At 44.2% G+C, this 27,578-nt stretch overlaps 1 protein-coding gene across 2 annotated transcripts in view; it reads left to right on the plus strand.

The window, feature by feature from the left end:
- The window catches only part of LOC138195079 (uncharacterized), a 30,383-nt gene continuing 2,805 nt past the window's right edge, over window positions 1-27,578 (plus strand). The window contains exons 1-3 of one of the 2 annotated variants that reach the window (XM_069144141.1): window positions 1-899; window positions 3,937-4,871; window positions 5,321-6,269. In XM_069144141.1, the coding sequence (XP_069000242.1) occupies window positions 4,027-4,871; window positions 5,321-5,417 (942 nt within the window). In that variant the 5' untranslated portion in view covers window positions 1-899; window positions 3,937-4,026 and the 3' untranslated portion in view covers window positions 5,418-6,269. Of the gene's footprint in view, window positions 900-3,936; window positions 4,872-5,320; window positions 6,270-27,578 lie in introns of those variants that run through there. The other variant, XR_011177986.1, reaches the window with a different exon arrangement.

A 27,578-nucleotide genomic window follows, 5' to 3' on the forward strand; every position in this document is an offset into this window, starting at 1 on the left:
TTAACCGCGCGGATCGTACTGCTCATGCTCGAGGCTTTGTGCAGGAGTTCCCCCCCCACCGTAAGAAAAAACCAAACAGCTGTGGTACCGGAGAGCGCGAGCAGACAGCGGAGAGGAGCTGCTGCGGCTGTCGCATCCCTCTGACAAACACACCCGGGCGGCAGAGGGCACGTCTTTTGTCTGGGCACGCGGCCAGCACGAGAGCAAGCGCGCGCCGACCATCCCAGCTCCGTGCTGTTTATTTGATCCCGGGGATTACAGTCGGTTACGTGGAGGGTCACGATCGCGTGTTCACACTGGAGCTTTGACCACAGTGGAAGTTATCTGGAAGACTTGTGAGGACGCGGCTCGAGGCGCGTAACACGGTGGTGTTTGTTTGTTTTTGGTTTGTAATGTTTGTAATGTTTGTGTAGCTCGGAGCGGATGGGTCCGACTGGAAATACGTTTCTAACATCGGAAGTGTTCCCATTAAAGTTTCATTTCTTTGTCCCGTCCCGCAGCCGTTTCCACACCGCTCGGCATGTTCGTGACAGCGCGTGATTACTGTTTTCCACAGGCGTCACAGGTAGGCTGCGCGAGCCTCCCGCTGACACCGCCGATGACAACAGATCACCTCGCGGCGTGAAGTGGCAGCTCGGGTTTCTCGCTCCCATCATGGAGGATGTCGCGGGGACACGTCTGTGCACCTGGACCGGGTCGTCCGGGAGGCGCGTGCGGGACGTCTTGAAAACCTACCTGGGAATATTAATGGTGCTTCACCTCGTGCTGCACGCGGAAGCCTCGGCGGTGTCCAAGTCCTGTGATAAGAACTGCTTTTCGGGGAAGTGCGTGAACGGGACGTGCGTGTGCGACCACGGATGGGTCGGGGACCAGTGCCTGCACTGCCAGGGGAGATTCAAGTAAGTTGAAATTCTATATGACGTCCGTCACGTGACACTACGAGTTCAACCATTTACCTGTTGACCTGCTGTTTTGTGCTGAGCTGGCAGGTTGGTGACTAAACCTGAAATATCTCATGTTGGGTTTCTTTCTGCAGGTTTGGGTTTTTCTTATTTGTGTCAAATATTTGACCTAATTTGGTGTGTAGAAGATTAAAGTGTGTCTTTTGTGTGTGTGTGTTTAAAGTGTTAAAGTGCAGCCTGCCTCTGAAATCAAAGATCAACCACCTTTTATCGGCTGATTGATTCATTCCTTTCTTTTTCTTTTTCTTTTTCTTTTTCTTGTTGTTGTTAAATCTGAGATTTTATCGCCTGTTTGTGGTCTAAAATTCTCCAGAAAGGTGATGCAGCATGCGCACAGGTTTCAGCTGGTTCATTTTAAATGAGCGTAAACACATTTCTAAATATGACAACATGTCATTTTAATGCCCAGACAGGCAGACCGGTCACTGCAGAGCGCCGCCTCTGTCTACTCGTCGCAACTACAGCCTGACAGGTTCCCTTTAAAAAAAATGCATCTTTACAGATCGCTCGGCCGACATCTCGCCTCTGATTTCATTTGGGCTGAACGATTTTAAGCCGTTGTTGTCGAGGAAAGGAATCGGGGGCGTTGAGAGAGCGAGTTTAACCTGTGGGGGAGTTTCTGATTGGCTGCTGTGATGGAAGAGTCTCCACATGTTTACGGTGAGTCGGTGTGAAGGTTGGGCCTCAAACAGCAACAGGAAGTTATTGCGACCTCTCCAAGTGTTCCCGGGCGGAGTGTGTGCATGGAATTAGTGTTTCCTTGTCTCTTCCTGTTCTGACTCACCAGATTTAAAGTGTTGGTATGAACCTGCCGTTGGCCGACTGTTTCTGTTGGCGTCATCGCCGATCTGGAAACCCGACTTGTTCCGTAGGAGGTTTTTTTTTACGTTTTTTCCCCCCAGTTTGGCGAAGGCACGACTAGGCATGATGTTCTTACTCTGACCTTGACCAATAATGCCATGACGTGCTTGTACGGTCCAAATCCTCCCATCTTTCATGTTGCCGTTTTCAAAATAGCCGTTGCCCTGGGAACAACAACAACAACAACAAGCAGCAACCGAGTTTTGACAAAGATTTAGATCATGCAATAAAATTGGTTGATGTCAGGCAGCTGGGAAAGTTTGATACGGTGACCAACCTCCCATTTCCCCGTCGAGAGCGTTCCCATGACAACAACAAATAGTCAGCAAGGCGGACATCTGCAGTCTTTGAGTACAGAAGAGTGACAAACATGGAGACCATCACAAGGGACGATAATGGAGTTCAAAAGGTCATTATCATGCGTGTACTGTTGTATTTGGCAGATAAAGTTTAAAACGGTGTCGGTATAATAATCCGTATTGTTTAACGGCACAAAACCTGAAATTAACCAGGAAGTGACTTATTTTAAGTGCTGAGCAGGTCCATATATCTTCCTTTCACTGAGAGGTTCCCATGTCCAGTGACAGGTGTCAGAACTTTTCCCAGTTGCTTGAGGCCGGCCTTCTTTTTTCAGGATTTTCTCCCCACGTACAAATGCTGCATCCTTGTTTTAGTGGCGCCCTCGTGTCCTCCAGAGAGGACAAGGTCACCTTCAGCCGACTCTGCACAGGTAGAGACATGGACAGACGGACGGATTGATTTCCAGGTCGATGTGATTGTTGTGAGAGCGTTGAACAACAGGGACGAGGAGCTCTTCTTCTTCTTCTGATTCTTCTTCTTCTTCTTCTTCTTCTGATTCTTCTTCTTCTTCTTCTTCTCATGTCTTCCACAGTGGCCAGTTAGTGTTGGGTAATACAGAGCAGATCGTACACACACACACATGTGAGGTGATGGACAGATGTTTAGTAGAATATGTGTGTAAATAAACAGCCTCGTGTGATGGAAGCAGAAAATCTCTACATGGAAGAACTTTATTGTTTGAGACTCATCAGCTCACTTTCAAAGGCAAAACAAAACTTCCCTAAATTTTCAATACTGTGTGCAAACAACACGACAGCGTGGACAGAAACGGACTTCAGAGAAACTCAAAACAACAAATCAGCGCAAAACGTCCACAAAGAGATGTTGTCTTAACGTGTGAACATGACCGCGTCATGCATGGAGAAGAAAAGCTTTTCTAGGTTGAAGTGTCCTGCTCAGTTTGTTGTTGTACTGTTGTCATCGTCGACATCAGCAGGAAGGCTGCATGTCGTCATGTTTAAGACGACACGCGCAACAAATGTGCAAAATATGCATGAAAATGAGTTTTAAAAATGAACTTTTCTTTTTTTACACACACACACACACACACACACACACACACACACACACACACACACACACACACACACTGACACACACACACACACACACACACACACACACATACACACTGACACTCACACACACACACACACACTCACACACTGACACACACACTGTCACACACACACACACACACACACACACACTGACACACACACACACACACACACACACACACACACACACACTGACACTCACACACACACACACACACTCACACACTGACACTCACACACACACACACACTGACACTCACACACGCACACTCACTCACACGCTCTCACACACACACACACACACACACACACACACACACACACACACACACACACTCTCCTCCCCACCAGCATGTTTGATGGGTCGGCCCACAACGGTCGGTTCTCCCACAGAACAAAGACATGCGTTCTGTGTTCCTGGTGGTTCTGAATTGGATATTAATGGTTGTGTGTGTGTTTGGGCCTTCGGTCCAGCGTGTACTCCACCTTCACCCAACGTCAGCTGTTGATTCTAGATAATCAATGGACGGATGGATCTGGCACCTCGCTGTCTAAAAGCAACCTCACTAAACGTATCTAACCCTTTGATCTGTAACTTGTGAAATGAGACAGACCACATGATGCAGAGTGTCGTGCTGAAAAGTTCCACGTGACGATCTGATAAAGAAGTCGTGTTCCTCCTCCGACCACAGATGACAAGTCTCTGCTGAGGGTTGGACCACAGTACTTAGAGCGAGGTGAGCAGAGTCGCTGTTCCACTCAGGAGGAGACCTCAGAGCAGAATGGCTGCAGTCACACAGATCTTCTTCCTGCTGGTTGCTCTCATCTACAACATTCAAGCTGACCAGATTATCCAGGTGAGAGATCCAGGGAGGTCTTTCTACTTCCATCCACCAAAAGAGAACAACTTCTGCCTGATTTCTAAATTTGTTGGTGAAGATAAGTTTGTCCTGTGGAACACCTCCGACCCCTCGACTAATAACTCCAGAGTACCTGAAGACTTGAAACAAAGACTTCAAGTTTACACCAACAGGAATAATGAGACTTATTATAGAATCAAGAACTTGATCCAATCAGACTCCGGCCTGTACCAAGAGGAGTGTTGGACTGAGGACAAAGTGACACGTGAGACAAACTTCAGCATTGTTGTTTGTGGCAAAACAAATGATGAAAAAAGAGTTGATATGAGTCTTGGAGGAACATCGGAGATAACATGTGATGGAGCAGCTGAAAATCTGACGGTCCAGTGGCTGCAGGTGGATCAAAGATCATGGAGAAGAGTTTTTAAGGACAATACGACATCGTTGGTGAACAGTTTACAAGAAACAATCCAAAAGGTGGAAAATACATCAACTCTTCGTTTATCCAACATCAGAGACAATAAGTACTACATGTGTCTGGTGATGAACCAACAGCAGTGTGTCAGCAGTCAATATGTCTTGTTGATCATGATACCAGAGACAATCATTCACTCAGTGGAAGAGACAGCAGCGTTGCAGTGTCCTGATGACATCACTGACCAGCCTCCTGATGACATCACTGACCAGCCTCCAGTCTGGAAATGGGACGATGGACCTGGATTGATGAACTTTGACCAAATGAAGAACATTTTCTCCACTAAGAATCGGTACGTTGACCAAAACAACTCCCTGGTGTTTTCATCTCTGATGTTGAATCATTCAGGTTTGTACAGCTGTGGTGGTGATTACATGTTAAAACAGTACGGTCTTCTAGTGTGTCCAACATATGACCCACCTGCTGTAGAGCTCTTCTCAGAGGGAGATGAAGTCACTCTCAGATGCAACATTAGTTGGAGAGAGAGAAGGAAGCCTGAATGGTTCATTAAGTCGAAACAAACAGAAGGAAAATTTGTCTCAATGTTTGATATGAAACGTCTGACGAGCAGATTGAACATTTCTGAACCTAATATGAGCCTGATAATCTCTAAAGTCTCAGTAGAAGACACAGGGGAGTATTGGTGTGTAGATGTAGACTGGTACAGTCGGTGTTTTTCAGGATCCAAAACTCTTGTAAAGTTCAGAGAGCCCGTTGTGGTTTCCTCCCCCGTCCATGTAGTGAAGTCCTCAGTGTTCATTGTCCTGCTGGTGATGGTTTGTGTTGCTGTGCTCGCTGTGATCCTGAAGACCAGGAGAGGAGAGCAGCCTCCAGCTGACACAGTGGTCGAGTACGTAAACGTTCCAATGCAGGAATCATCTTTATAATGCTTGTGTCTCGTTGCTGTTACAGTGTGTGATATATGTGCATCTTAAAAACAAACAAAAAGCCACATCGACTGTTGTGATGAAAACAAAGAATCAAATGTAAATATGATTTTATTATTACAAACATTATAGTATTTTGGTTATATTTGTTTATTAAGTTTTTTTTTTCTTCATCTGTTTCTAAAAAATATCTATGAAATGTTTTGTGAAGTACTCGTGATGAATTATATTTTATCCATGAAATATATTTTCAAATTCATTGTTTTTTTTATTTACTGAGTTTCACTTGGATGCGACACCCTTAGTCAGAAATGTGGGTTTCTTATTATTAATTAGTCTTAATGTGAAAAGTAAAAACAGACATGAAAAGATGTGTAATAAGTGAAGATAAAGAAACAAATAAATAAAGATATATAAGGTGATGGTGAAGTTGTTGTGGATATCTGCCTGCACTCTGACCACAGGAGGCGGCTCATCTCTTTTGGAATCATATTTTATAAACATTTAAATAATTCTTTCTTTTATCTTTTGACTTTTGTCTTGTTTTATTACACAGATTTTGTTTTGAAATGTAATGAGAATATGTTCATGTTTTTTTTTTTCATTTATATGTGAAATAATTTGTTGCTTTTAATGCATAAATCATATTATTGTTATCTCAGTTTTGTTGTTGTTATATGTACAACCCTGTTTTTAACAGAGTTGGGACGCTGTGTAAAATGTAAATAAAAATGATTGGCAGATCATATTAATCCATATTTCATTGAAAATAAATCAACATTTTTCAGCTTCAACATTTGACATGTTGTCTTTTGTCTATGAAAAATATCTTCTTATCTTATTTTATATCAATTTGATTGAAGCAACACCTCAAAAAAGAGTCAACAAAACACTGGAAAAGGTGGAAAGATCAACAAAATGGCTGCAGATCTACAAACTGCAGACTGTGTGTGTGTGTGTGTGTGTGTGTGTGTGTGTGTGTGTGTGTGTGTGTGAAAGGAAATGTCTCTAAAACCACTGAAGTTAACGAGTCTTCAAACACAGATAACAGACTTGTTGCTAGGGAGGGTTGCTATGTGTGTGTGAGAGAGAATATTCCTCAATCAGATATCTAGATTAAGACTTCAACATGGATCATGAACACCAGCCGACACACTTCTCTTAAACTGTTGACTAATATTAACACAACAGTTACTCTGAAATGTTTTAATCTCTGAAATTTAATCTATCGGCTGATTGACGTGTAGAAAAAAACACGTGGGACCAACGACCGGACCGTAAAGTAGAGACGGCAGCCCGTTGGGTCATTTTCTTGACTGACAGCGGGCCGGTCCAATCACATCTCTGAATCCACCTCAGCCCTCCCCCTCTGTCCTGTTTCTCATGTCAGATGAGGGGGGACACTGGACACGGGAGGAGAGAGACAGGGAGGATGAGGAGGAACAGAGGACAGAGGAGAGAGACAGGGAGGATGAGGAGGGACAGAGGAGAGAGACAGGGAGGATGAGGAGGGACAGAGGACACAGGAGGACAGAGACAGAGAGGATGAGGAGGGACAGAGGACAGAGGAGAGAGACAGGGAGGATGAGGAGGTACAGAGGACAGAGGAGAGAGACAGGGAGGATGAGGAGGGACAGAGGACAGAGGAGAGACAGGGAGGATGAGGAGGGACAGAGGACAGAGGAGAGAGACAGGGAGGATGAGGAGGGACAGAGGACAGAGGAGAGACAGGGAGGATGAGGAGGGACAGAGGACAGAGGAGAGAGACAGGGAGGATGAGGAGGGACAGAGGACAGAGGAGAGACAGGGAGGATGAGGAGGGACAGAGGAGAGAGACAGGGAGGATGATGAGGGACAGAGGACAGAGGAGAAAGACAGGGAGGATGAGGAGGGACAGAGGACAGAGGAGAGACAGGGAGGATGAGGAGGGACAGAGGACAGAGGAGAGAGACAGGGAGGATGAGGAGGGACAGAGGACAGAGGAGAGACAGGGAGGATGAGGAGGGACAGAGGACAGAGGAGAGACAGGGAGGATGAGGAGGGACAGAGGACAGAGGAGAGAGACAGGGAGGATGAGGAGGGACAGAGGACAGAGGAGAGAGACAGGGAGGATGAGGAGGGACAGAGGACAGAGGAGAGACAGGGAGGATGAGGAGGGACAGAGGACAGAGGAGAGAGACAGGGAGGATGAGGAGGGACAGAGGACAGAGGAGAGACAGGGAGGATGAGGAGGGACAGAGGAGAGAGACAGGGAGGATGATGAGGGACAGAGGACAGAGGAGAAAGACAGGGAGGATGAGGAGGGACAGAGGACAGAGGAGAGACAGGGAGGATGAGGAGGGACAGAGGACAGAGGAGAGAGACAGGGAGGATGAGGAGGGACAGAGGACAGAGGAGAGACAGGGAGGATGAGGAGGGACAGAGGACAGAGGAGAGAGACAGGGAGGATGAGGAGGGACAGAGGACAGAGGAGAGAGACAGGGAGGATGAGGAGGGACAGAGGACAGAGGAGAGACAGGGAGGATGAGGAGGGACAGAGGACAGAGGAGAGAGACAGGGAGGATGATGAGGGACAGAGGACAGGAGGAGAGAGACAGGGAGGATGAGGAGGGACAGAGGACAGGAGGAGAGAGACAGGGAGGATGAGGAGGGACAGAGGACAGAGGAGAGAGACAGGGAGGATGAGGAGGGACAGAGGGCAGAGGAGAGAGACAGGGAGGATGAGGAGGGACAGAGGACAGAGGAGAGACAGGGAGGACAGAGGAGAGAGACAGGGAGGACAGAGGACAGAGGAGAGAGACAGGGAGGACAGAGGACAGAGGAGAGACACAGGGAGCCCTTCAACCTGATAAACTCAGGTTTTGGGTACTGACTGGTCCGGAGGCTTGAAATCTGAAGAAAACACAAAGTATTACTGTCATATTTAATGAATAGTCTTCATCCATCTTGTGTGTTTTAAAATGTCCATGAATGTCGGGCTGGGTAAGAAATCAATATTGTTTTGGTTTCATGAGATGACTCTAGATTTTGTTTATGTTGATGTGCCATAAGTGTCGTGTTTTCCTGGTTTTAAAGGCTGCATGTCGGTGTAGTGATGTCATTTTCTGAATTGAACAGTTTCTTCTACCTGTTATTGTTTGTCTTCGTCCACATCATCATTATGCCCACATTACTGATGATTACTGATGATGGGAAAATAATGAACTCTTCATACTCGTCAAATGTTTGTCTGTCTGTTGCACAACATGGTTCAATAGTCTCAGTTACAACGTCTCTGTCTTTATCTTGTGACCTCCGACGTCACTCAGTACTATCTACAAAATCAGATCTACAGAGGAAGTGGAGGAGGCTGTCAACTGTTTGTCACACGGTGGAAAGCTGAACTACGGAGGACAGACGTTGAGCAATGCTGGACATCCTTCTTTGAGGGTCCATGTATTTGCTCCTTCTTGCAAGAATAAATGTCCGATATGTTTGATTTTGAATCCAGCCTCAGAGTCATTTTTCTAACAAAACTCAAGTCTCACTTCACTCTGCTTCATCTTGGGACTCCTGAAAATGAAGCATGTGAGCTATGAAATATTTCTGAGTCAGTTGTTTATACAGACGAGTAGAGCTTCAAAAATAGCCTGTAATTTACACGTTAGTAATTCTTGAGTTCATTGTTTCCCCAACACCCAAAGATTTATCTCACCAACCCTGCTGGCTGGAGAACGTACCGTCACTTCACTACTCCTGGATCAACCAAAAGCTTTTTATTATATCTGACAACCTTTTCTGTCCTATTTTCAAGCTTGAAAAATTCCCCATGAACGTGTCATATTGTTCTGCTCTCTCTTCTATTTTCCCACTAATGAGACAGATATGGTTTGGTGGTGTTTGTACGTGATCAATGAATTTGAGAGATCGGTGTGTCTGTCAATTAATGATCTGACAATTCATCAGGACCCGAGCACCGAATGGTGGGAAAGCCCTTTTATTAAGCAAGGAATTATGATTATGATTATGATTATTATATTCCACGTTGTTATGATTAGTCTCCTCATAAAATCTAAACATTTGAAGTCTTCATTGGTTTTTATTGTTGTGACATCTTGATGTGAAAACCAGACAGAGAGAAGTGTGAATGGTCATTCCTCCATAAAACTAGCAGACTATGAATTCATGCTTCTGAATCTATTCAAGGGTTCATAACTGACACAAATGAGGTTTCTGTTCAAATAATGTTGACAAACTGGAGCTGGTTGAACTTTGCTCTGAGGAAGCTGACTGAATATAACAGTAAAAAGCAGGGAACACTTCAAATGGTGGATTTAAACTTGAGTAAAGAAATGTAGGGGAGGGTCTCTATCTCCCTGTGGACACCTGAGAGAACTAACGACTGATGACTCTCAGCTGTGTCAGAGGGTGTGGAGGATCACGCAGGAATAAAAGGGAGCATTGAACGGCCGGACGGTGTTGGAGAAACACTGAAGTGCTGTCTGTGGCTGTAGCATGGGTACTGTGGTGGGAGGCTGCTGGTTGGGACTTTGAGTGTTGCTGACAGTGAAGCAGGAGATCTGTTCCTGTGTTAGAAGGAGAGGTTGGAAACCTCCTGTAGGAAGAGACAGACTGAGGAGCAACAAGTCTGCTTCACAGGACTGTTGTCATTCTGACTCCACACCATCTTCATCATGTCTTGCTGGCTTCCTGGCTGCAGCGAGTGTTTGTGGGTTCTCCCTGGTTCTACACTCCTTTTTTAATCCCTGTGGAAGGAGGTGTGGGGATCTTGTACCCACACAAGGGGAACAATACGTTTAACGAAAGACAACAGCTGCCCTTTAACTGGATTTAAGTCATTTGACTCGCGGCTGAAAGTTCCTACAAAATGCACCGTTGGTGTTTCAGGCCCTCTCTTCCTCCTGTTGGTAGAAACGGCCTACAGTTTAAAGTGGTTCCTAACATGCATTCTGGCAGATGGGAATTGGAAAAGTTCCTATTTGGAAATGTCTCACTTCTTTGTGAAATGAGTTCACAAACAAGCAGCATGGCAGCCTCCAGAAAATCTGATCTGCTGATGTGGAAGTTTTTGCCAAAATGTTTTAGGGCCAATTGATACCATAGTCTTTATCTGTGATGATCAGTAACTCAATTCAAATGTATTTATACAGCATCGAATCCCAACACGGGTTGTTTCATGGCACTTAATACATTAAAGTACTTAAAACAGAATTTTACAACAGTATTCAGAGAAACCCAACAAATTAAATAATTCCCTCAACCTAGGAGGGAAAAACTCCTCTTTAAGGGAGAAAAACCTCCAACACTGGGAAGGAAACACTCCCTTTTTAACAGGAAGAAACTTCCAACAGAACCAGACTCGGACGTGTGGGGTGAGAGGAGAGCAGAGAGAGAAAAGGACAGCATAGAGATCCAAAACATGAACTGTTGGTGGGGCTGACAATCACAGAGCAGAGACCTCCATCTGCAAAAGAAAGAACGGGAACTATGTGAGCGAGGGAACCGAATGGAGAGGCAAAAGACAACAAGCAAAAACTATGGGAGAGAGAAAGCACGTATGTTTGTCATGGCACCAGGCCTTCAAAGAGATGAGGATTGTCAGCAGGTACGCCAGCTTCATCTCTCCTTTCAATCAACAAATCAACTGACTCCTTCATTCTCTCAGTAAAGAAAACAGGGACCTTCCTGCCTCTTTTTCTCCGGACTTCTATGCGAGTTAGTAGCTTGCTCAGCTCTTTCTCTAATGGTGACAGGGTTTCATAAATGTCCTCATTGCTCCTCAGTGCAGGTTTACCTGCTCTGAACATAGCCTGCTCTGAGGCAGCAGCAGTGCAGGTGAGGGGGGCGTGTCCTCCCCCCTCCTCCCCCCTTGATGGACCATCAATTCAGCCTGAGCTGATGGCAGCCAGGTCACCACAATATTCTGCACTTCTCAACTCTGCCTCACAGGCCTGTTTGACAGGTTAGCATGTTCAAAATAAAGCAAGGAAACACATGAAGTGATCTGTGCATCAGCAGACAACATGTCTACTGGGTTCTGTGATGAATACCATATTATCATTTACAAGGTTAGTTTAGTTGGAGTTTGATTCCCAGTAAGTCAAAGACCTTCAGAAATGTTGTGCTGTTCAGTTGGAACAAAGTCTCTGGAACAATTCAATATATTATAAACAGGTATTCTTCTTCTGGAAACTTTCTTCCATATGGTTTGTTTTATTTATGCAACCAGAACATGCATCCATAAAGTACACCCAAAAGTAAATATAAACACACACACACACACACACACACACACACACACACACACACACACACACACACACACACACACACACACACACACACACACACACACACACTCTCCTCCCCACCAGCATGTTTGATGGGTCGGCCCACAACGGTCGGTTCTCCCACAGAACAAAGACATGCGTTCTGTGTTCCTGGTGGTTCTGAATTGGATATTAATGGTTGTGTGTGTGTTTGGGCCTTCGGTCCAGCGTGTACTCCACCTTCACCCAACGTCACCTGTTGATTCTAGATAATCAATGGACGGATGGATCTGGCACCTCGCTGTCTAAAAGCAACCTCACTAAACGTATCTAACCCTTTGATCTGTAACTTGTGAAATGAGACAGACCACATGATGCAGAGTGTCGTGCTGAAAAGTTCCACGTGACGATCTGATAAAGAAGTCGTGTTCCTCCTCCGACCACAGATGACAAGTCTCTGCTGAGGGTTGGACCACAGTACTTAGAGCGAGGTGAGCAGAGTCGCTGTTCCACTCAGGAGGAGACCTCAGAGCAGAATGGCTGCAGTCACACAGATCTTCTTCCTGCTGGTTGCTCTCATCTACAACATTCAAGCTGACCAGATTATCAAGGTGGAAGATCCAGGGAGGTCTTTCTTCTTCCATCCACCAAAAGAGAACAACTTCTGCCTGATTTCTAAATTTGTTGGTGAAGATAAGTTTGTCCTGTGGAACACCTCCGACCCCTCGACTAATAACTCCAGAGTACCTGAAGACTTGAAACAAAGACTTGAAGTTGAAACCAACTGGAATAATGAGACTTCTTATATAATCAACAAGTTGATCCAATCAGACTCCGGCCTGTACCAAGAGGAGTGTTGGACTGAGGACAAAGTGACACGTGAGACAAACTTCAGCATTGTTGTTTGTGGCAAAATAAATGATGAAAAAAGAGTTGATACGAGTCTTGGAGGAACATCGGAGATAACATGTGATGGAGCAGCTGAAAATCTGACGGTCCAGTGGCTGCAGGAGGATCAAATATCATGGAGAAGAGTTTTTAAGGACAATACGACATCGTTGGTGAACAGTTTACAAGAAACAATCCAAAAGGTGGAAAATACATCAACTCTTCGTTTATCCAACATCAGAGACAATAAGTACTACATGTGTCTGGTGATGAACCAACAGCAGTGTGTCAGCAGTCAATATGTCTTGTTGATCATGAGACCAGAGACAATCATTCACTCAGTGGAAGAGACAGCAGCGTTGCAGTGTCCTGATGACATCACTGACCAGCCTCCTGATGACATCACTGACCAGCCTCCTGATGACATCACTGGCCAGCCTCCTGATGACATCACTGACCAGCCTCCTGATGACATCACTGACCAGCCTCCAGTCTGGAAATGGAACAATGGAACTGATTGGATGAACTTTGACCAAATGAAGAACATTTTCTCCACTAAGAATCGGTACGTTGACCAAAACAACTCCCTGGTGTTTTCATCTCTGATGTTGAATCATTCAGGTTTCTACAGATGTGGTGTTGATAACATATTAAAACAGTACGATCTTCTAGTGTGTCCAACATATGACCCACCTGCTGTAGAGCTCTTCTCAGAGGGAGATGAAGTCACTCTCAGATGCAACATTAGTTGGAGAGAGAGAAGGAAGCCTGAATGGTTCATTAAGTCGAAACAAACAGAAGGAAAATTTGTCTCAATGTTTGAGATGAAACGTCTGACGAGCAGATTTAACATTTCTGACCCTAATATGAGCCTGATAATCTCTAATGTCTCAGTAGAAGACACAGGGGAGTATTGGTGTGTAGATGTAGACTGGTACTATCGGTGTTTTTCAGGATCCAAAACTCTTGTAAAGTTCAGAGAGCCCGTTGTGGTTTCCTCCCCCGTCCATGTAGTGAAGTCCTCAGTGTTCATTGTCCTGCTGGTGATGCTTTGTGTTGCTGTGCTCGCTGTGATCCTGAAGACCAGGAGAGGAGAGCAGCCTCCAGCTGACACAGTGGTCGAGTACGTAAACGTTCCAATGCAGGAATCATCTTTATAATGCTTGTGTCTGGTTGCTGTTACAGTGTGTGATATATGTGCATCTTAAAAACAAACAAAAAGCCACATCGACTGTTGTGATGAAAACAAAGAATCAAATGTAAATATGATTTTATTATTACAAACATTATAGTATTTTGATTATATTTGTTTATTAAGTTTGTTTTTTTCTTCATCTGTTTCTAAAAAATATCTATGAAATGTTTTGTGAAGTACTCGTGATGAATTATATTTTATCCATGAAATATATTTTCAAATTCATTGTTTTTTTTATTTACTGAGTTTCACTTGGATGCGACACCCTTAGTCAGAAATGTGGGTTTCTTATTATTAATTAGTCTTAATGTGAAAAGTAAAAACAGACATGAAAAGATGAGTAATAAGTGAAGATAAAGAAACAAATAAATAAAGATATATAAGGTGATGGTGAAGTTGTTGTGGATATCTGCCTGCACTCTGACCACAGGAGGCGGCTCATCTCTTTTGGAATCATATTTTATAAACATTTAAATAATTCTTTCTTTTGTCTTTTGACTTTTGTCTTGTTTTATTACACAGATTTTGTTTTGAAATGTAATGAGAATATGTTCATGTTTTTTTTTTCATTTATATGTGAAATAATTTGTTGCTTTTAATGCATAAATCATATTATTGTTATCTCAGTTTTGTTGTTGTTATATGTACAACCCTGTTTTTAACAGAGTTGGGACGCTGTGTAAAATGTAAATAAAAATGATTGGCAGATCATATTAATCCATATTTCATTGAAAATAAATCAACATTTTTCAGCTTCAACATTTGACATGTTGTCTTTTGTCTATGAAAAATATCTTCTTATCTTATTTTATATCAATTTGATTGAAGCAACACCTCAAAAAAGAGTCAACAAAACACTGGAAAAGGTGGAAAGATCAACAAAATGGCTGCAGATCTACAAACTGCAGACTGTGTGTGTGTGTGTGTGTGTGTGTGTGTGTGTGTGTGTGTGTGTGTGTGTGTGTGTGTGTGTGTGTGTGTGTGAAAGGAAATGTCTCTAAAACCACTGAAGTTAACGAGTCTTCAAACACAGATAACAGACTTGTTGCTAGGGAGGGTTGCTATGTGTGTGTGAGAGAGAATATTCCTCAATCAGATATCTAGATTAAGACTTCAACATGGATCATGAACACCAGCCGACACACTTCTCTTAAACTGTTGACTAATATTAACACAACAGTTACTCTGAAATGTTTTAATCTCTGAAATTTAATCTATCGGCTGATTGACGTGTAGAAAAAAACACGTGGGACCAACGACCGGACCGTAAAGTAGAGACGGCAGCCCGTTGGGTCATTTTCTTGACTGACAGCGGGCCGGTCCAATCACATCTCTGAATCCACCTCAGCCCTCCCCCTCTGTCCTGTTTCTCATGTCAGATGAGGGGGGACACTGGACACGGGAGGAGAGAGACAGGGAGGATGAGGAGGAACAGAGGACAGAGGAGAGAGACAGGGAGGATGAGGAGGGACAGAGGAGAGAGACAGGGAGGATGAGGAGGGACAGAGGACACAGGAGGACAGAGACAGAGAGGATGAGGAGGGACAGAGGACAGAGGAGAGAGACAGGGAGGATGAGGAGGTACAGAGGACAGAGGAGAGAGACAGGGAGGATGAGGAGGGACAGAGGACAGAGGAGAGACAGGGAGGATGAGGAGGGACAGAGGACAGAGGAGAGAGACAGGGAGGATGAGGAGGGACAGAGGACAGGAGGAGAGAGACAGCGAGGATGAGGAGGGACAGAGGAGAGAGACAGGGAGGATGAGGAGGGACAGAGGACAGAGGAGAGAGACAGGGAGGGTGAGGAAGGACAGAGGACAGAGGAGAGAGACAGGGAGGATGAGGAGGGACAGAGGACAGAGGAGAGAGACAGGGAGGATGAGGAGGGACAGAGGACAGAGGAGAGACAGGGAGGATGAGGAGGGACAGAGGACAGAGGAGAGAGACAGGGAGGATGAGGAGGGACAGAGGACAGAGGAGAAAGACAGGGAGGATGAGGAGGGACAGAGGACAGAGGAGAGACAGGGAGGATGAGGAGGGACCGAGGACAGAGGAGAGAGACAGGGAGGATGAGGAGGGACAGAGGACAGAGGAGAGACAGGGAGGATGAGGAGGGACAGAGGACAGAGGAGAGACAGGGAGGATGAGGAGGGACAGAGGACAGAGGAGAGAGACAGGGAGGATGAGGAGGGACAGAGGACAGAGGAGAGAGACAGGGAGGATGAGGAGGGACAGAGGACAGAGGAGAGACAGGGAGGATGAGGAGGGACAGAGGACAGAGGAGAGAGACAGGGAGGATGATGAGGGACAGAGGACAGGAGGAGAGAGACAGGGAGGATGAGGAGGGACAGAGGACAGGAGGAGAGAGACAGGGAGGATGAGGAGGGACAGAGGACAGAGGAGAGAGACAGGGAGGATGAGGAGGGACAGAGGGCAGAGGAGAGAGACAGGGAGGATGAGGAGGGACAGAGGACAGAGGAGAGACAGGGAGGACAGAGGAGAGAGACAGGGAGGACAGAGGACAGAGGACAGAGGAGAGACACAGGGAGCCCTCCAACCTGATAAACTCAGGTTTTGGGTACTGACTGGTCCGGAGGCTTGAAATCTGAAGAAAACACAAAGTATTACTGTCATATTTAATGAATAGTCTTCATCCATCTTGTGTGTTTTAAAATGTCCATGAATGTCGGGCTGGGTAAGAAATCAATATTGTTTTGGTTTCATGAGATGACTCTAGATTTTGTTTATGTTGATGTGCCATAAGTGTCGTGTTTTCCTGGTTTTAAAGGCTGCATGTCGGTGTAGTGATGTCATTTTCTGAATTGAACAGTTTCTTCTACCTGTTATTGTTTGTCTTCGTCCACATCATCATTATGCCCACATTACTGATGATTACTGATGATGGGAAAATAATGAACTCTTCATACTCGTCAAATGTTTGTCTGTCTGTTGCACAACATGGTTCAATAGTCTCAGTTACAACGTCTCTGTCTTTATCTTGTGACCTCCGACGTCACTCAGTACTATCTACAAAATCAGATCTACAGAGGAAGTGGAGGAGGCTGTCAACTGTTTGTCACACGGTGGAAAGCTGAACTACGGAGGACAGACGTTGAGCAATGCTGGACATCCTTCTTTGAGGGTCCATGTATTTGCTCCTTCTTGCAAGAATAAATGTCCGATATGTTTGATTTTGAATCCAGCCTCAGAGTCATTTTTCTAACAAAACTCAAGTCTCACTTCACTCTGCTTCATCTTGGGACTCCTGAAAATGAAGCATGTGAGCTATGAAATATTTCTGAGTCAGTTGTTTATACAGACGAGTAGAGCTTCAAAAATAGCCTGTAATTTACACGTTAGTAATTCTTGAGTTCATTGTTTCCCCAACACCCAAAGATTTATCTCACCAACCCTGCTGGCTGGAGAACGTACCGTCACTTCACTACTCCTGGATCAACCAAAAGCTTTTTATTATATCTGACAACCTTTTCTGTCCTATTTTCAAGCTTGAAAAATTCCCCATGAACGTGTCATATTGTTCTGCTCTCTCTTCTATTTTCCCACTAATGAGACAGATATGGTTTGGTGGTGTTTGTACGTGATCAATGAATTTGAGAGATCGGTGTGTCTGTCAATTAATGACCTGACAATTCATCAGGACCCGAGCACCGAATGGTGGGAAAGCCCTTTTATTAAGCAAGGAATTATGATTATGATTATGATTATTATATTCCACGTTGTTATGATTAGTCTCCTCATAAAATCTAAACATTTGAAGTCTTCATTGGTTTTTATTGTTGTGACATCTTGATGTGAAAACCAGACAGAGAGAAGTGTGAATGGTCATTCCTCCATAAAACTAGCAGACTATGAATTCATGCTTCTGAATCTATTCAAGGGTTCATAACTGACACAAATGAGGTTTCTGTTCAAATAATGTTGACAAACTGGAGCTGGTTGAACTTTGCTCTGAGGAAGCTGACTGAATATAACAGTAAAAAGCAGGGAACACTTCAAATGGTGGATTTAAACTTGAGTAAAGAAATGTAGGGGAGGGTCTCTATCTCCCTGTGGACACCTGAGAGAACTAACGACTGATGACTCTCAGCTGTGTCAGAGGGTGTGGAGGATCACGCAGGAATAAAAGGGAGCATTGAACGGCCGGACGGTGTTGGAGAAACACTGAAGTGCTGTCTGTGGCTGTAGCATGGGTACTGTGGTGGGAGGCTGCTGGTTGGGACTTTGAGTGTTGCTGACAGTGAAGCAGGAGATCTGTTCCTGTGTTAGAAGGAGAGGTTGGAAACCTCCTGTAGGAAGAGACAGACTGAGGAGCAACAAGTCTGCTTCACAGGACTGTTGTCATTCTGACTCCACACCATCTTCATCATGTCTTGCTGGCTTCCTGGCTGCAGCGAGTGTTTGTGGGTTCTCCCTGGTTCTACACTCCTTTTTTAATCCCTGTGGAAGGAGGTGTGGGGATCTTGTACCCACACAAGGGGAACAATAAGTTTAACGAAAGACAACAGCTGCCCTTTAACTGGATTTAAGTCATTTGACTCGCGGCTGAAAGTTCCTACAAAATGCACCGTTGGTGTTTCAGGCCCTCTCTTCCTCCTGTTGGTAGAAACGGCCTACAGTTTAAAGTGGTTCCTAACATGCATTCTGGCAGATGGGAATTGGAAAAGTTCCTATTTGGAAATGTCTCACTTCTTTGTGAAATGAGTTCACAAACAAGCAGCATGGCAGCCTCCAGAAAATCTGATCTGCTGATGTGGAAGTTTTTGCCGAAATGTTTTAGGGCCAATTGATACCATAGTCTTTATCTGTGATGATCAGTAACTCAATTCAAATGTATTTATACAGCATCGAATCCCAACACGGGTTGTTTCAAGGCACTTAACACATTAAAGTACTTAAAACAGAATTTTACAACAGTATTCAGAGAAACCCAACAAATTAAATAATTCCCTCAACCTAGGAGGGAAAAACTCCTCTTTAAGGGAGAAAAACCTCCAACACTGGGAAGGAAACACTCCCTTTTTGACAGGAAGAAACTTCCAACAGAACCAGACTCGGACGTGTGGGGTGAGAGGAGAGCAGAGAGAGAAAAGGACAGCATAGAGATCCAAAACATGAACTGTTGGTGGGGCTGACAATCACAGAGCAGAGACCTCCATCTGCAAAAGAAAGAACGGGAACTATGTGAGCGAGGGAACCGAATGGAGAGGCAAAAGACAACAAGCAAAAACTATGGGAGAGAGAAAGCACGTATGTTTGTCATGGCACCAGGCCTTCAAAGAGATGAGGATTGTCAGCAGGTACGCCAGCTTCATCTCTCCTTTCAATCAACAAATCAACTGACTCCTTCATTCTCTCAGTAAAGAAAACAGGGACCTTCCTGCCTCTTTTTCTCCGGACTTCTATGCGAGTTAGTAGCTTGCTCAGCTCTTTCTCTAATGGTGACAGGGTTTCATAAATGTCCTCATTGCTCCTCAGTGCAGGTTTACCTGCTCTGAACATAGCCTGCTCTGAGGCAGCAGCAGTGCAGGTGAGGGGGGCGTGTCCTCCCCCCTCCCCCCCCCCTTGATGGACCATCAATTCAGCCTGAGCTGATGGCAGCCAGGTCACCACAATATTCTGCACTTCTCAACTCTGCCTCACAGGCCTGTTTGACAGGTTAGCATGTTCAAAATAAAGCAAGGAAACACATGAAGTGATCTGTGCATCAGCAGACAACATGTCTACTGGGTTCTGTGATGAATACCATATTATCATTTACAAGGTTAGTTTAGTTGGAGTTTGATTCCCAGTAAGTCAAAGACCTTCAGAAATGTTGAGCTGTTCAGTTGGAACAAAGTCTCTGGAACAATTCAATATATTATAAACAGGTATTCTTCTTCTGGAAACTTTCTTCCATATGGTTTGTTTTATTTATACAACCAGAACATGCATCCATAAAGTACACCCAAAAGTAAATATAAACACACACACACACACACACACACACACACACACACACACACACACACACACACACACACACACACTCTCCTCCCCACCAGCATGTTTGATGGGTCGGTCCACAACGGTTGGTTCTCCCACAGAACAAAGACATGCGTTCTGTGTTCCTGGTGGTTCTGAATTGGATATTAATGGTTGTGTGTGTGTTTGGGCCTTCGGTCCAGCGTGTACTCCACCTTCACCCAACGTCAGCTGTTGATTCTAGATAATCAATGGACGGATGGATCTGGCACCTCGCTGTCTAAAAGCAACCTCACTAAACGTATCTAACCCTTTGATCTGTAACTTGTGAAACGAGACAGACCACATGATGCAGAGTGTCGTGCTGAAAAGTTGCACGTGACGATCTGATAAAGAAGTCGTGTTCCTCCTCCGACCACAGATGACAAGTCTCTGCTGAGTGTTGGACCACAGTACTTAGAGCGAGGTGAGCAGAGTCGCTGTTCCACTCAGGAGGAGACCTCAGAGCAGAATGGCTGCAGTCACACAGATCTTCTTCCTGCTGGTTGCTCTCATCTACAACATTCAAGCTGACCAGATTATCCAGGTGAGAGATCCAGGGAGGTCTTTCTACTTCTATCCACCAAAAGAGAACAACTTCTGCCTGATTTCTAAATTTGTTGGTGAAGATAAGTTTGTCCTGTGGAACACCTCCGACCCCTCGACTGAGAACTCCAGAGTACCTGAAGACTTGAAACAAAGACTTCAAGTTTACACCAACAGGAATAATGAGACTTTTTATATAATCAACAAGTTGATCCAATCAGACTCCGGCCTGTACCAAGAGGAGTGTTGGACTGAGGACAAAGTGACACTTGAGACAAACTTCAGCATTGTTGTTTGTGGCAAAACAAATGATGAAAAAAGAGTTGATACGAGTCTTGGAGGAACATCGGAGATAACATGTGATGGAGCAGCTGAAAATCTGACGGTCCAGTGGCTGCAGTGGGATCAAATATCATGGAGAAGAGTTTTTAAGGACAATACGACATCGTTGGTGAACAGTTTACAAGAAACAATCCAAAAGGTGGAAAATACATCAACTCTTCGTTTATCCAACATCAGAGACAATAAGTACTACATGTGTCTGGTGATGAACCAACAGCAGTGTGTCAGCAGTCAATATGTCGAGTTGATCATGATACCAGAGACAATCATTCACTCAGTGGAAGAGACAGCAGCGTTGCAGTGTCCTGATGACATCACTGACCAGCCTCCTGATGACATCACTGACCAGCCTCCTGATGACATCACTGACCAGCCTCCTGATGACATCACTGACCAGCCTCCAGTCTGGAAATTGAACGATGGACCTGATTGGATGAACTTTGACCAAATGAGGAACATTTTCTCCACTAAGAATCGGTACGTTGACCAAAACAACTCCCTGGTGTTTTCATCTCTGATGTTGACTCATTCAGGTTTGTACAGCTGTGGTGTTGATTACACATTAAAACAGTACTTTCTTCTAGTGTGTCCAACATATGACCCACCTGCTGTAGAGCTCTTCTCAGAGGGAGATGAAGTCACTCTCAGATGCAACATTAGTTGGAGAGAGAGAGCGAAGCCTGTATGGTTCATTAAGTCGAATCAAACAGAAGGAAATTTTTTCTCAATGTTTGATATGAGACATCTGACGAGCAGATTTAACATGTATTACCCTAATATGAACCTGATAATCTCTAATGTCTCAGTAGAAGACACAGGGGAGTATTGGTGTGTAGATGTAGACTGGTACTATCGGTGTTTTTCAGGATCCAAAACTCTTGTAAAGTTCAGAGAGCCCGTTGTGGTTTCCTCCCCCGTCCATGTAGTGAAGTCCTCAGTGTTCATTGTCCTGCTGGTGATGGTTTGTGTTGCTGTGCTCGCTGTGATCCTGAAGACCAGGAGAGGAGAGCAGCCTCCAGCTGACACAGTGGTCGAGTACGTAAACGCTCCAATGCAGGAATCATCTTTATAATGCTTGTGTCTCGTTGCTGTTACAGTGTGTGATATATGTGCATCTTAAAAACAAACAAAAAGCCACATCGACTGTTGTGATGAAAACAAAGAATCAAATGTAAATATGATTTTATTATTACAAACGTTATAGTATTTTGGTTATATTTGTTTATTAAGTTTTTTTGTTCTTCATCTGTTTCTAAAAAATATCTATGAAATGTTTTGTGAAGTACTCGTGATGAATTATATTTTATCCATGAAATATATTTTCAAATTCGTTCTGTTTTTTTATTTCCTGAGTTTCACTTGGATGCGACACCCTTAGTCAGAAATGTGGGTTTATTATTATTATTTAGTCTTAATGTGAAAAGTAAAAACAGACATGAAAAGATGAGTAATAAGTGAAGATAAAGAAACAAATAAATAAAGATATATAAGGTGATGGTGAAGTTGTTGTGGATATCTGCCTGCACTCTGACCACAGGAGGCGGCTCATCTCTTTTGGAATCATATTTTATAAACATTTAAATAATTCTTTCTTTTATCTTTTGACTTTTGTCTTGTTTTATTACACAGATTTTGTTTTGAAATGTAATGAGAATATGTTCATGTTTTTTTTTTCATTTATATGTGAAATAATTTGTTGCTTTTAATGCATAAATCATATTATTGTTATCTCAGTTTTGTTGTTGTTATATGTACAACCCTGTTTTTAACAGAGTTGGGACGCTGTGTAAAATGTAAATAAAAATGATTGGCAGATCATATAAATCCATATTTCATTGAAAATAAAACAACATTTTTCAGCTTCAACATTTGACATGTTGTCTTTTGTCTATGAAAAATATCTTCTTATCTTATTTTATATCAATTTGATTGAAGCAACACCTCAAAAAAGAGTCAACAAAACACTGGAAAAGGTGGAAAGATCAACAAAATGGCTGCAGATCTACAAACTGCAGACTGTGTGTGTGTGTGTGTGTGTGTGTGTGTGTGTGTGTGTGTGTGTGTGTGTGTGAAAGGAAATGTCTCTAAAACCACTGAAGTTAACGAGTCTTCAAACACAGATAACAGACTTGTTGCTAGGGAGGGTTGCTATGTGTGTGTGAGAGAGAATATTCCTCAATCAGATATCTAGATTAAGACTTCAACATGGATCATGAACACCAGCCGACACACTTCTCTTAAACTGTTGACTAATATTAACACAACAGTTACTCTGAAATGTTTTAATCTCTGAAATTTAATCTATCGGCTGATTGACGTGTAGAAAAAAACACGTGGGACCAACGACCGGACCGTAAAGTAGAGACGGCAGCCCGTTGGGTCATTTTCTTGACTGACAGCGGGCCGGTCCAATCACATCTCTGAATCCACCTCAGCCCTCCCCCTCTGTCCTGTTTCTCATGTCAGATGAGGGGGGACACTGGACACGGGAGGAGAGAGACAGGGAGGATGAGGAGGGACAGAGGACAGAGGAGAGAGACAGGGAGGATGAGGAGGGACAGAGGACAGAGGAGAGAGATAGGGAGGATGAGGAGGGACAGAGGACAGGAGGAGAGAGACAGGGAGGATGAGGAGGGACAGAGGACAGAGGAGAGACAGGGAGGACAGAGGACAGAGGACAGAGGAGAGACACAGGGAGCCCTTCAACCTGATAAACTCAGGTTTTGGGTACTGACTGGTCCGGAGGCTTGAAATCTGAAGAAAACACAAAGTATTACTGTCATATTTAATGAATAGTCTTCATCCATCTTGTGTGTTTTAAAATGTCCATGAATGTCGGGCTGGGTAAGAAATCAATATTGTTTTGGTTTCATGAGATGACTCTAGATTTTGTTTATGTTGATGTGCCATAAGTGTCGTGTTTTCCTGGTTTTAAAGGCTGCATGTCGGTGTAGTGATGTCATTTTCTGAATTGAACAGTTTCTTCTACCTGTTGTTGTTTGTCTTCGTCCACATCATCATTATGCCCACATTACTGATGATTACTGATGATGGAAAAATAATGAACTCTTCATACTCGTCAAATGTTTGTCTGTCTGTTGCACAACATGGTTCAATAGTCTCAGTTACAACGTCTCTGTCTTTATCTTGTGACCTCCGACGTCACTCAGTACTATCTACAAAATCAGATCTACAGAGGAAGTGGAGGAGGCTGTCAACTGTTTGTCACACGGTGGAAAGCTGAACTACGGAGGACAGACGTTGAGCAATGCTGGACATCCTTCTTTGAGGGTCCATGTATTTGCTCCTTCTTGCAAGAATAAATGTCCGATATGTTTGATTTTGAATCCAGCCTCGGAGTCATTTTTCTAACAAAACTCAAGTCTCACTTTACTCTGCTTCATCTTGGGACTCCTGAAAATGAAGCATGTGAGCTATGAAATATTTCTGAGTCAGTTGTTTATACAGACGAGTAGAGCTTCAAAAATAGCCTGTAATTTACATGTTAGTAATTCTTGAGTTCATTGTTTCCCCAACACCCAAAGATTTATCTCACCAACCCTGCTGGCTGGAGAACGTACCGTCACTTCACTACTCCTGGATCAACCAAAAGCTTTTTATTATATCTGACAACCTTTTCTGTCCTATTTTCAAGCTTGAAAAATTCCCCATGAACGTGTCATATTGTTCTGCTCTCTCTTCTATTTTCCCACTAATGAGACAGATATGGTTTGGTGGTGTTTGTACGTGATCAATGAATTTGAGAGATCGGTGTGTCTGTCAATTAATGACCTGACAATTCATCAGGACCCGAGCACCGAATGGTGGGAAAGCCCTTTTATTAAGCAAGGAATTATGATTATGATTATGATTATTATATTCCACGTTGTTATGATTAGTCTCCTCATAAAATCTAAACATTTGAAGTCTTCATTGGTTTTTATTGTTGTGACATCTTGATGTGAAAACCAGACAGAGAGAAGTGTGAATGGTCATTCCTCCATAAAACTAGCAGACTATGAATTCATGCTTCTGAATCTATTCAAGGGTTCATAACTGACACAAATGAGGTTTCTGTTCAAATAATGTTGACAAACTGGAGCTGGTTGAACTTTGCTCTGAGGAAGCTGACTGAATATAACAGTAAAAAGCAGGGAACACTTCAAATGGTGGATTTAAACTTGAGTAAAGAAATGTAGGGGAGGGTCTCTATCTCCCTGTGGACACCTGAGAGAACTAACGACTGATGACTCTCAGCTGTGTCAGAGGGTGTGGAGGATCACGCAGGAATAAAAGGGAGCATTGAACGGCCGGACGGTGTTGGAGAAACACTGAAGTGCTGTCTGTGGCTGTAGCATGGGTACTGTGGTGGGAGGCTGCTGGTTGGGACTTTGAGTGTTGCTGACAGTGAAGCAGGAGATCTGTTCCTGTGTTAGAAGGAGAGGTTGGAAACCTCCTGTAGGAAGAGACAGACTGAGGAGCAACAAGTCTGCTTCACAGGACTGTTGTCATTCTGACTCCACACCATCTTCATCATGTCTTGCTGGCTTCCTGGCTGCAGCGAGTGTTTGTGGGTTCTCCCTGGTTCTACACTCCTTTTTTAATCCCTGTGGAAGGAGGTGTGGGGATCTTGTACCCACACAAGGGGAACAATACGTTTAACGAAAAACAACAGCTGCCCTTTAACTGGATTTAAGTCATTTGACTCGCGGCTGAAAATTCCTACAAAATGCACCGTTGGTGTTTCAGGCCCTCTCTTCCTCCTGTTGGTAGAAACGGCCTACAGTTTAAAGTGGTTCCTAACATGCATTCTGGCAGATGGGAATTGGAAAAGTTCCTATTTGGAAATGTCTCACTTCTTTGTGAAATGAGTTCACAAACAAGCAGCATGGCAGCCTCCAGAAAATCTGATCTGCTGATGTGGAAGTTTTTGCCGAAATGTTTTAGGGCCAATTGATACCATAGTCTTTATCTGTGATGATCAGTAACTCAATTCAAATGTATTTATACAGCATCGAATCCCAACACGGGTTGTTTCAAGGCACTTAACACATTAAAGTACTTAAAACAGAATTTTACAACAGTATTCAGAGAAACCCAACAAATTAAATAATTCCCTCAACCTAGGAGGGAAAAACTCCTCTTTAAGGGAGAAAAACCTCCAACACTGGGAAGGAAACACTCCCTTTTTGACAGGAAGAAACTTCCAACAGAACCAGACTCGGACGTGTGGGGTGAGAGGAGAGCAGAGAGAGAAAAGGACAGCATAGAGATCCAAAACATGAACTGTTGGTGGGGCTGACAATCACAGAGCAGAGACCTCCATCTGCAAAAGAAAGAACGGGAACTATGTGAGCGAGGGAACCGAATGGAGAGGCAAAAGACAACAAGCAAAAACTATGGGAGAGAGAAAGCACGTATGTTTGTCATGGCACCAGGCCTTCAAAGAGATGAGGATTGTCAGCAGGTACGCCAGCTTCATCTCTCCTTTCAATCAACAAATCAACTGACTCCTTCATTCTCTCAGTAAAGAAAACAGGGACCTTCCTGCCTCTTTTTCTCCGGACTTCTATGCGAGTTAGTAGCTTGCTCAGCTCTTTCTCTAATGGTGACAGGGTTTCATAAATGTCCTCATTGCTCCTCAGTGCAGGTTTACCTGCTCTGAACATAGCCTGCTCTGAGGCAGCAGCAGTGCAGGTGAGGGGGGCGTGTCCTCCCCCCTCCCCCCCCCCTTGATGGACCATCAATTCAGCCTGAGCTGATGGCAGCCAGGTCACCACAATATTCTGCACTTCTCAACTCTGCCTCACAGGCCTGTTTGACAGGTTAGCATGTTCAAAATAAAGCAAGGAAACACATGAAGTGATCTGTGCATCAGCAGACAACATGTCTACTGGGTTCTGTGATGAATACCATATTATCATTTACAAGGTTAGTTTAGTTGGAGTTTGATTCCCAGTAAGTCAAAGACCTTCAGAAATGTTGAGCTGTTCAGTTGGAACAAAGTCTCTGGAACAATTCAATATATTATAAACAGGTATTCTTCTTCTGGAAACTTTCTTCCATATGGTTTGTTTTATTTATGCAACCAGAACATGCATCCATAAAGTACACCCAAAAGTAAATATAAACACACACACACACACACACACACACTCACACACACACACACACACACACACTCACACACACACACTCTCTCACACACACACACACACACACACACACACACACACACACACACACACACACACTCACACACACACACACACACACACACACACACACACACACACACACACACACACACACACACACACACACTCTCCTCCCCACCAGCATGTTTGATGGGTCGGCCCACAACGGTCGGTTCTCCCACAGAACAAAGACATGCGTTCTGTGTTCCTGGTGGTTCTGAATTGGATATTAATGGTTGTGTGTGTGTTTGGGCCTTCGGTCCAGCGTGTACTCCACCTTCACCCAACGTCACCTGTTGATTCTAGATAATCAATGGACGGATGGATCTGGCACCTCGCTGTCTAAAAGCAACCTCACTAAACGTATCTAACCCTTTGATCTGTAACTTGTGAAATGAGACAGACCACATGATGCAGAGTGTCGTGCTGAAAAGTTCCACGTGACGATCTGATAAAGAAGTCGTGTTCCTCCTCCGACCACAGATGACAAGTCTCTGCTGAGGGTTGGACCACAGTACTTAGAGCGAGGTGAGCAGAGTCGCTGTTCCACTCAGGAGGAGACCTCAGAGCAGAATGGCTGCAGTCACACAGATCTTCTTCCTGCTGGTTGCCTCTCATCTACAACATTCAAGCTGACCAGATTATCCAGGTGGAA

This window comes from Embiotoca jacksoni, unplaced genomic scaffold, assembly GCF_022577435.1.
Source record: "Embiotoca jacksoni isolate LCO1_2020_lvr unplaced genomic scaffold, fEmbJac1.0.p SCAF_12, whole genome shotgun sequence".
Taxonomy (NCBI): domain Eukaryota; kingdom Metazoa; phylum Chordata; class Actinopteri; family Embiotocidae; genus Embiotoca; species Embiotoca jacksoni.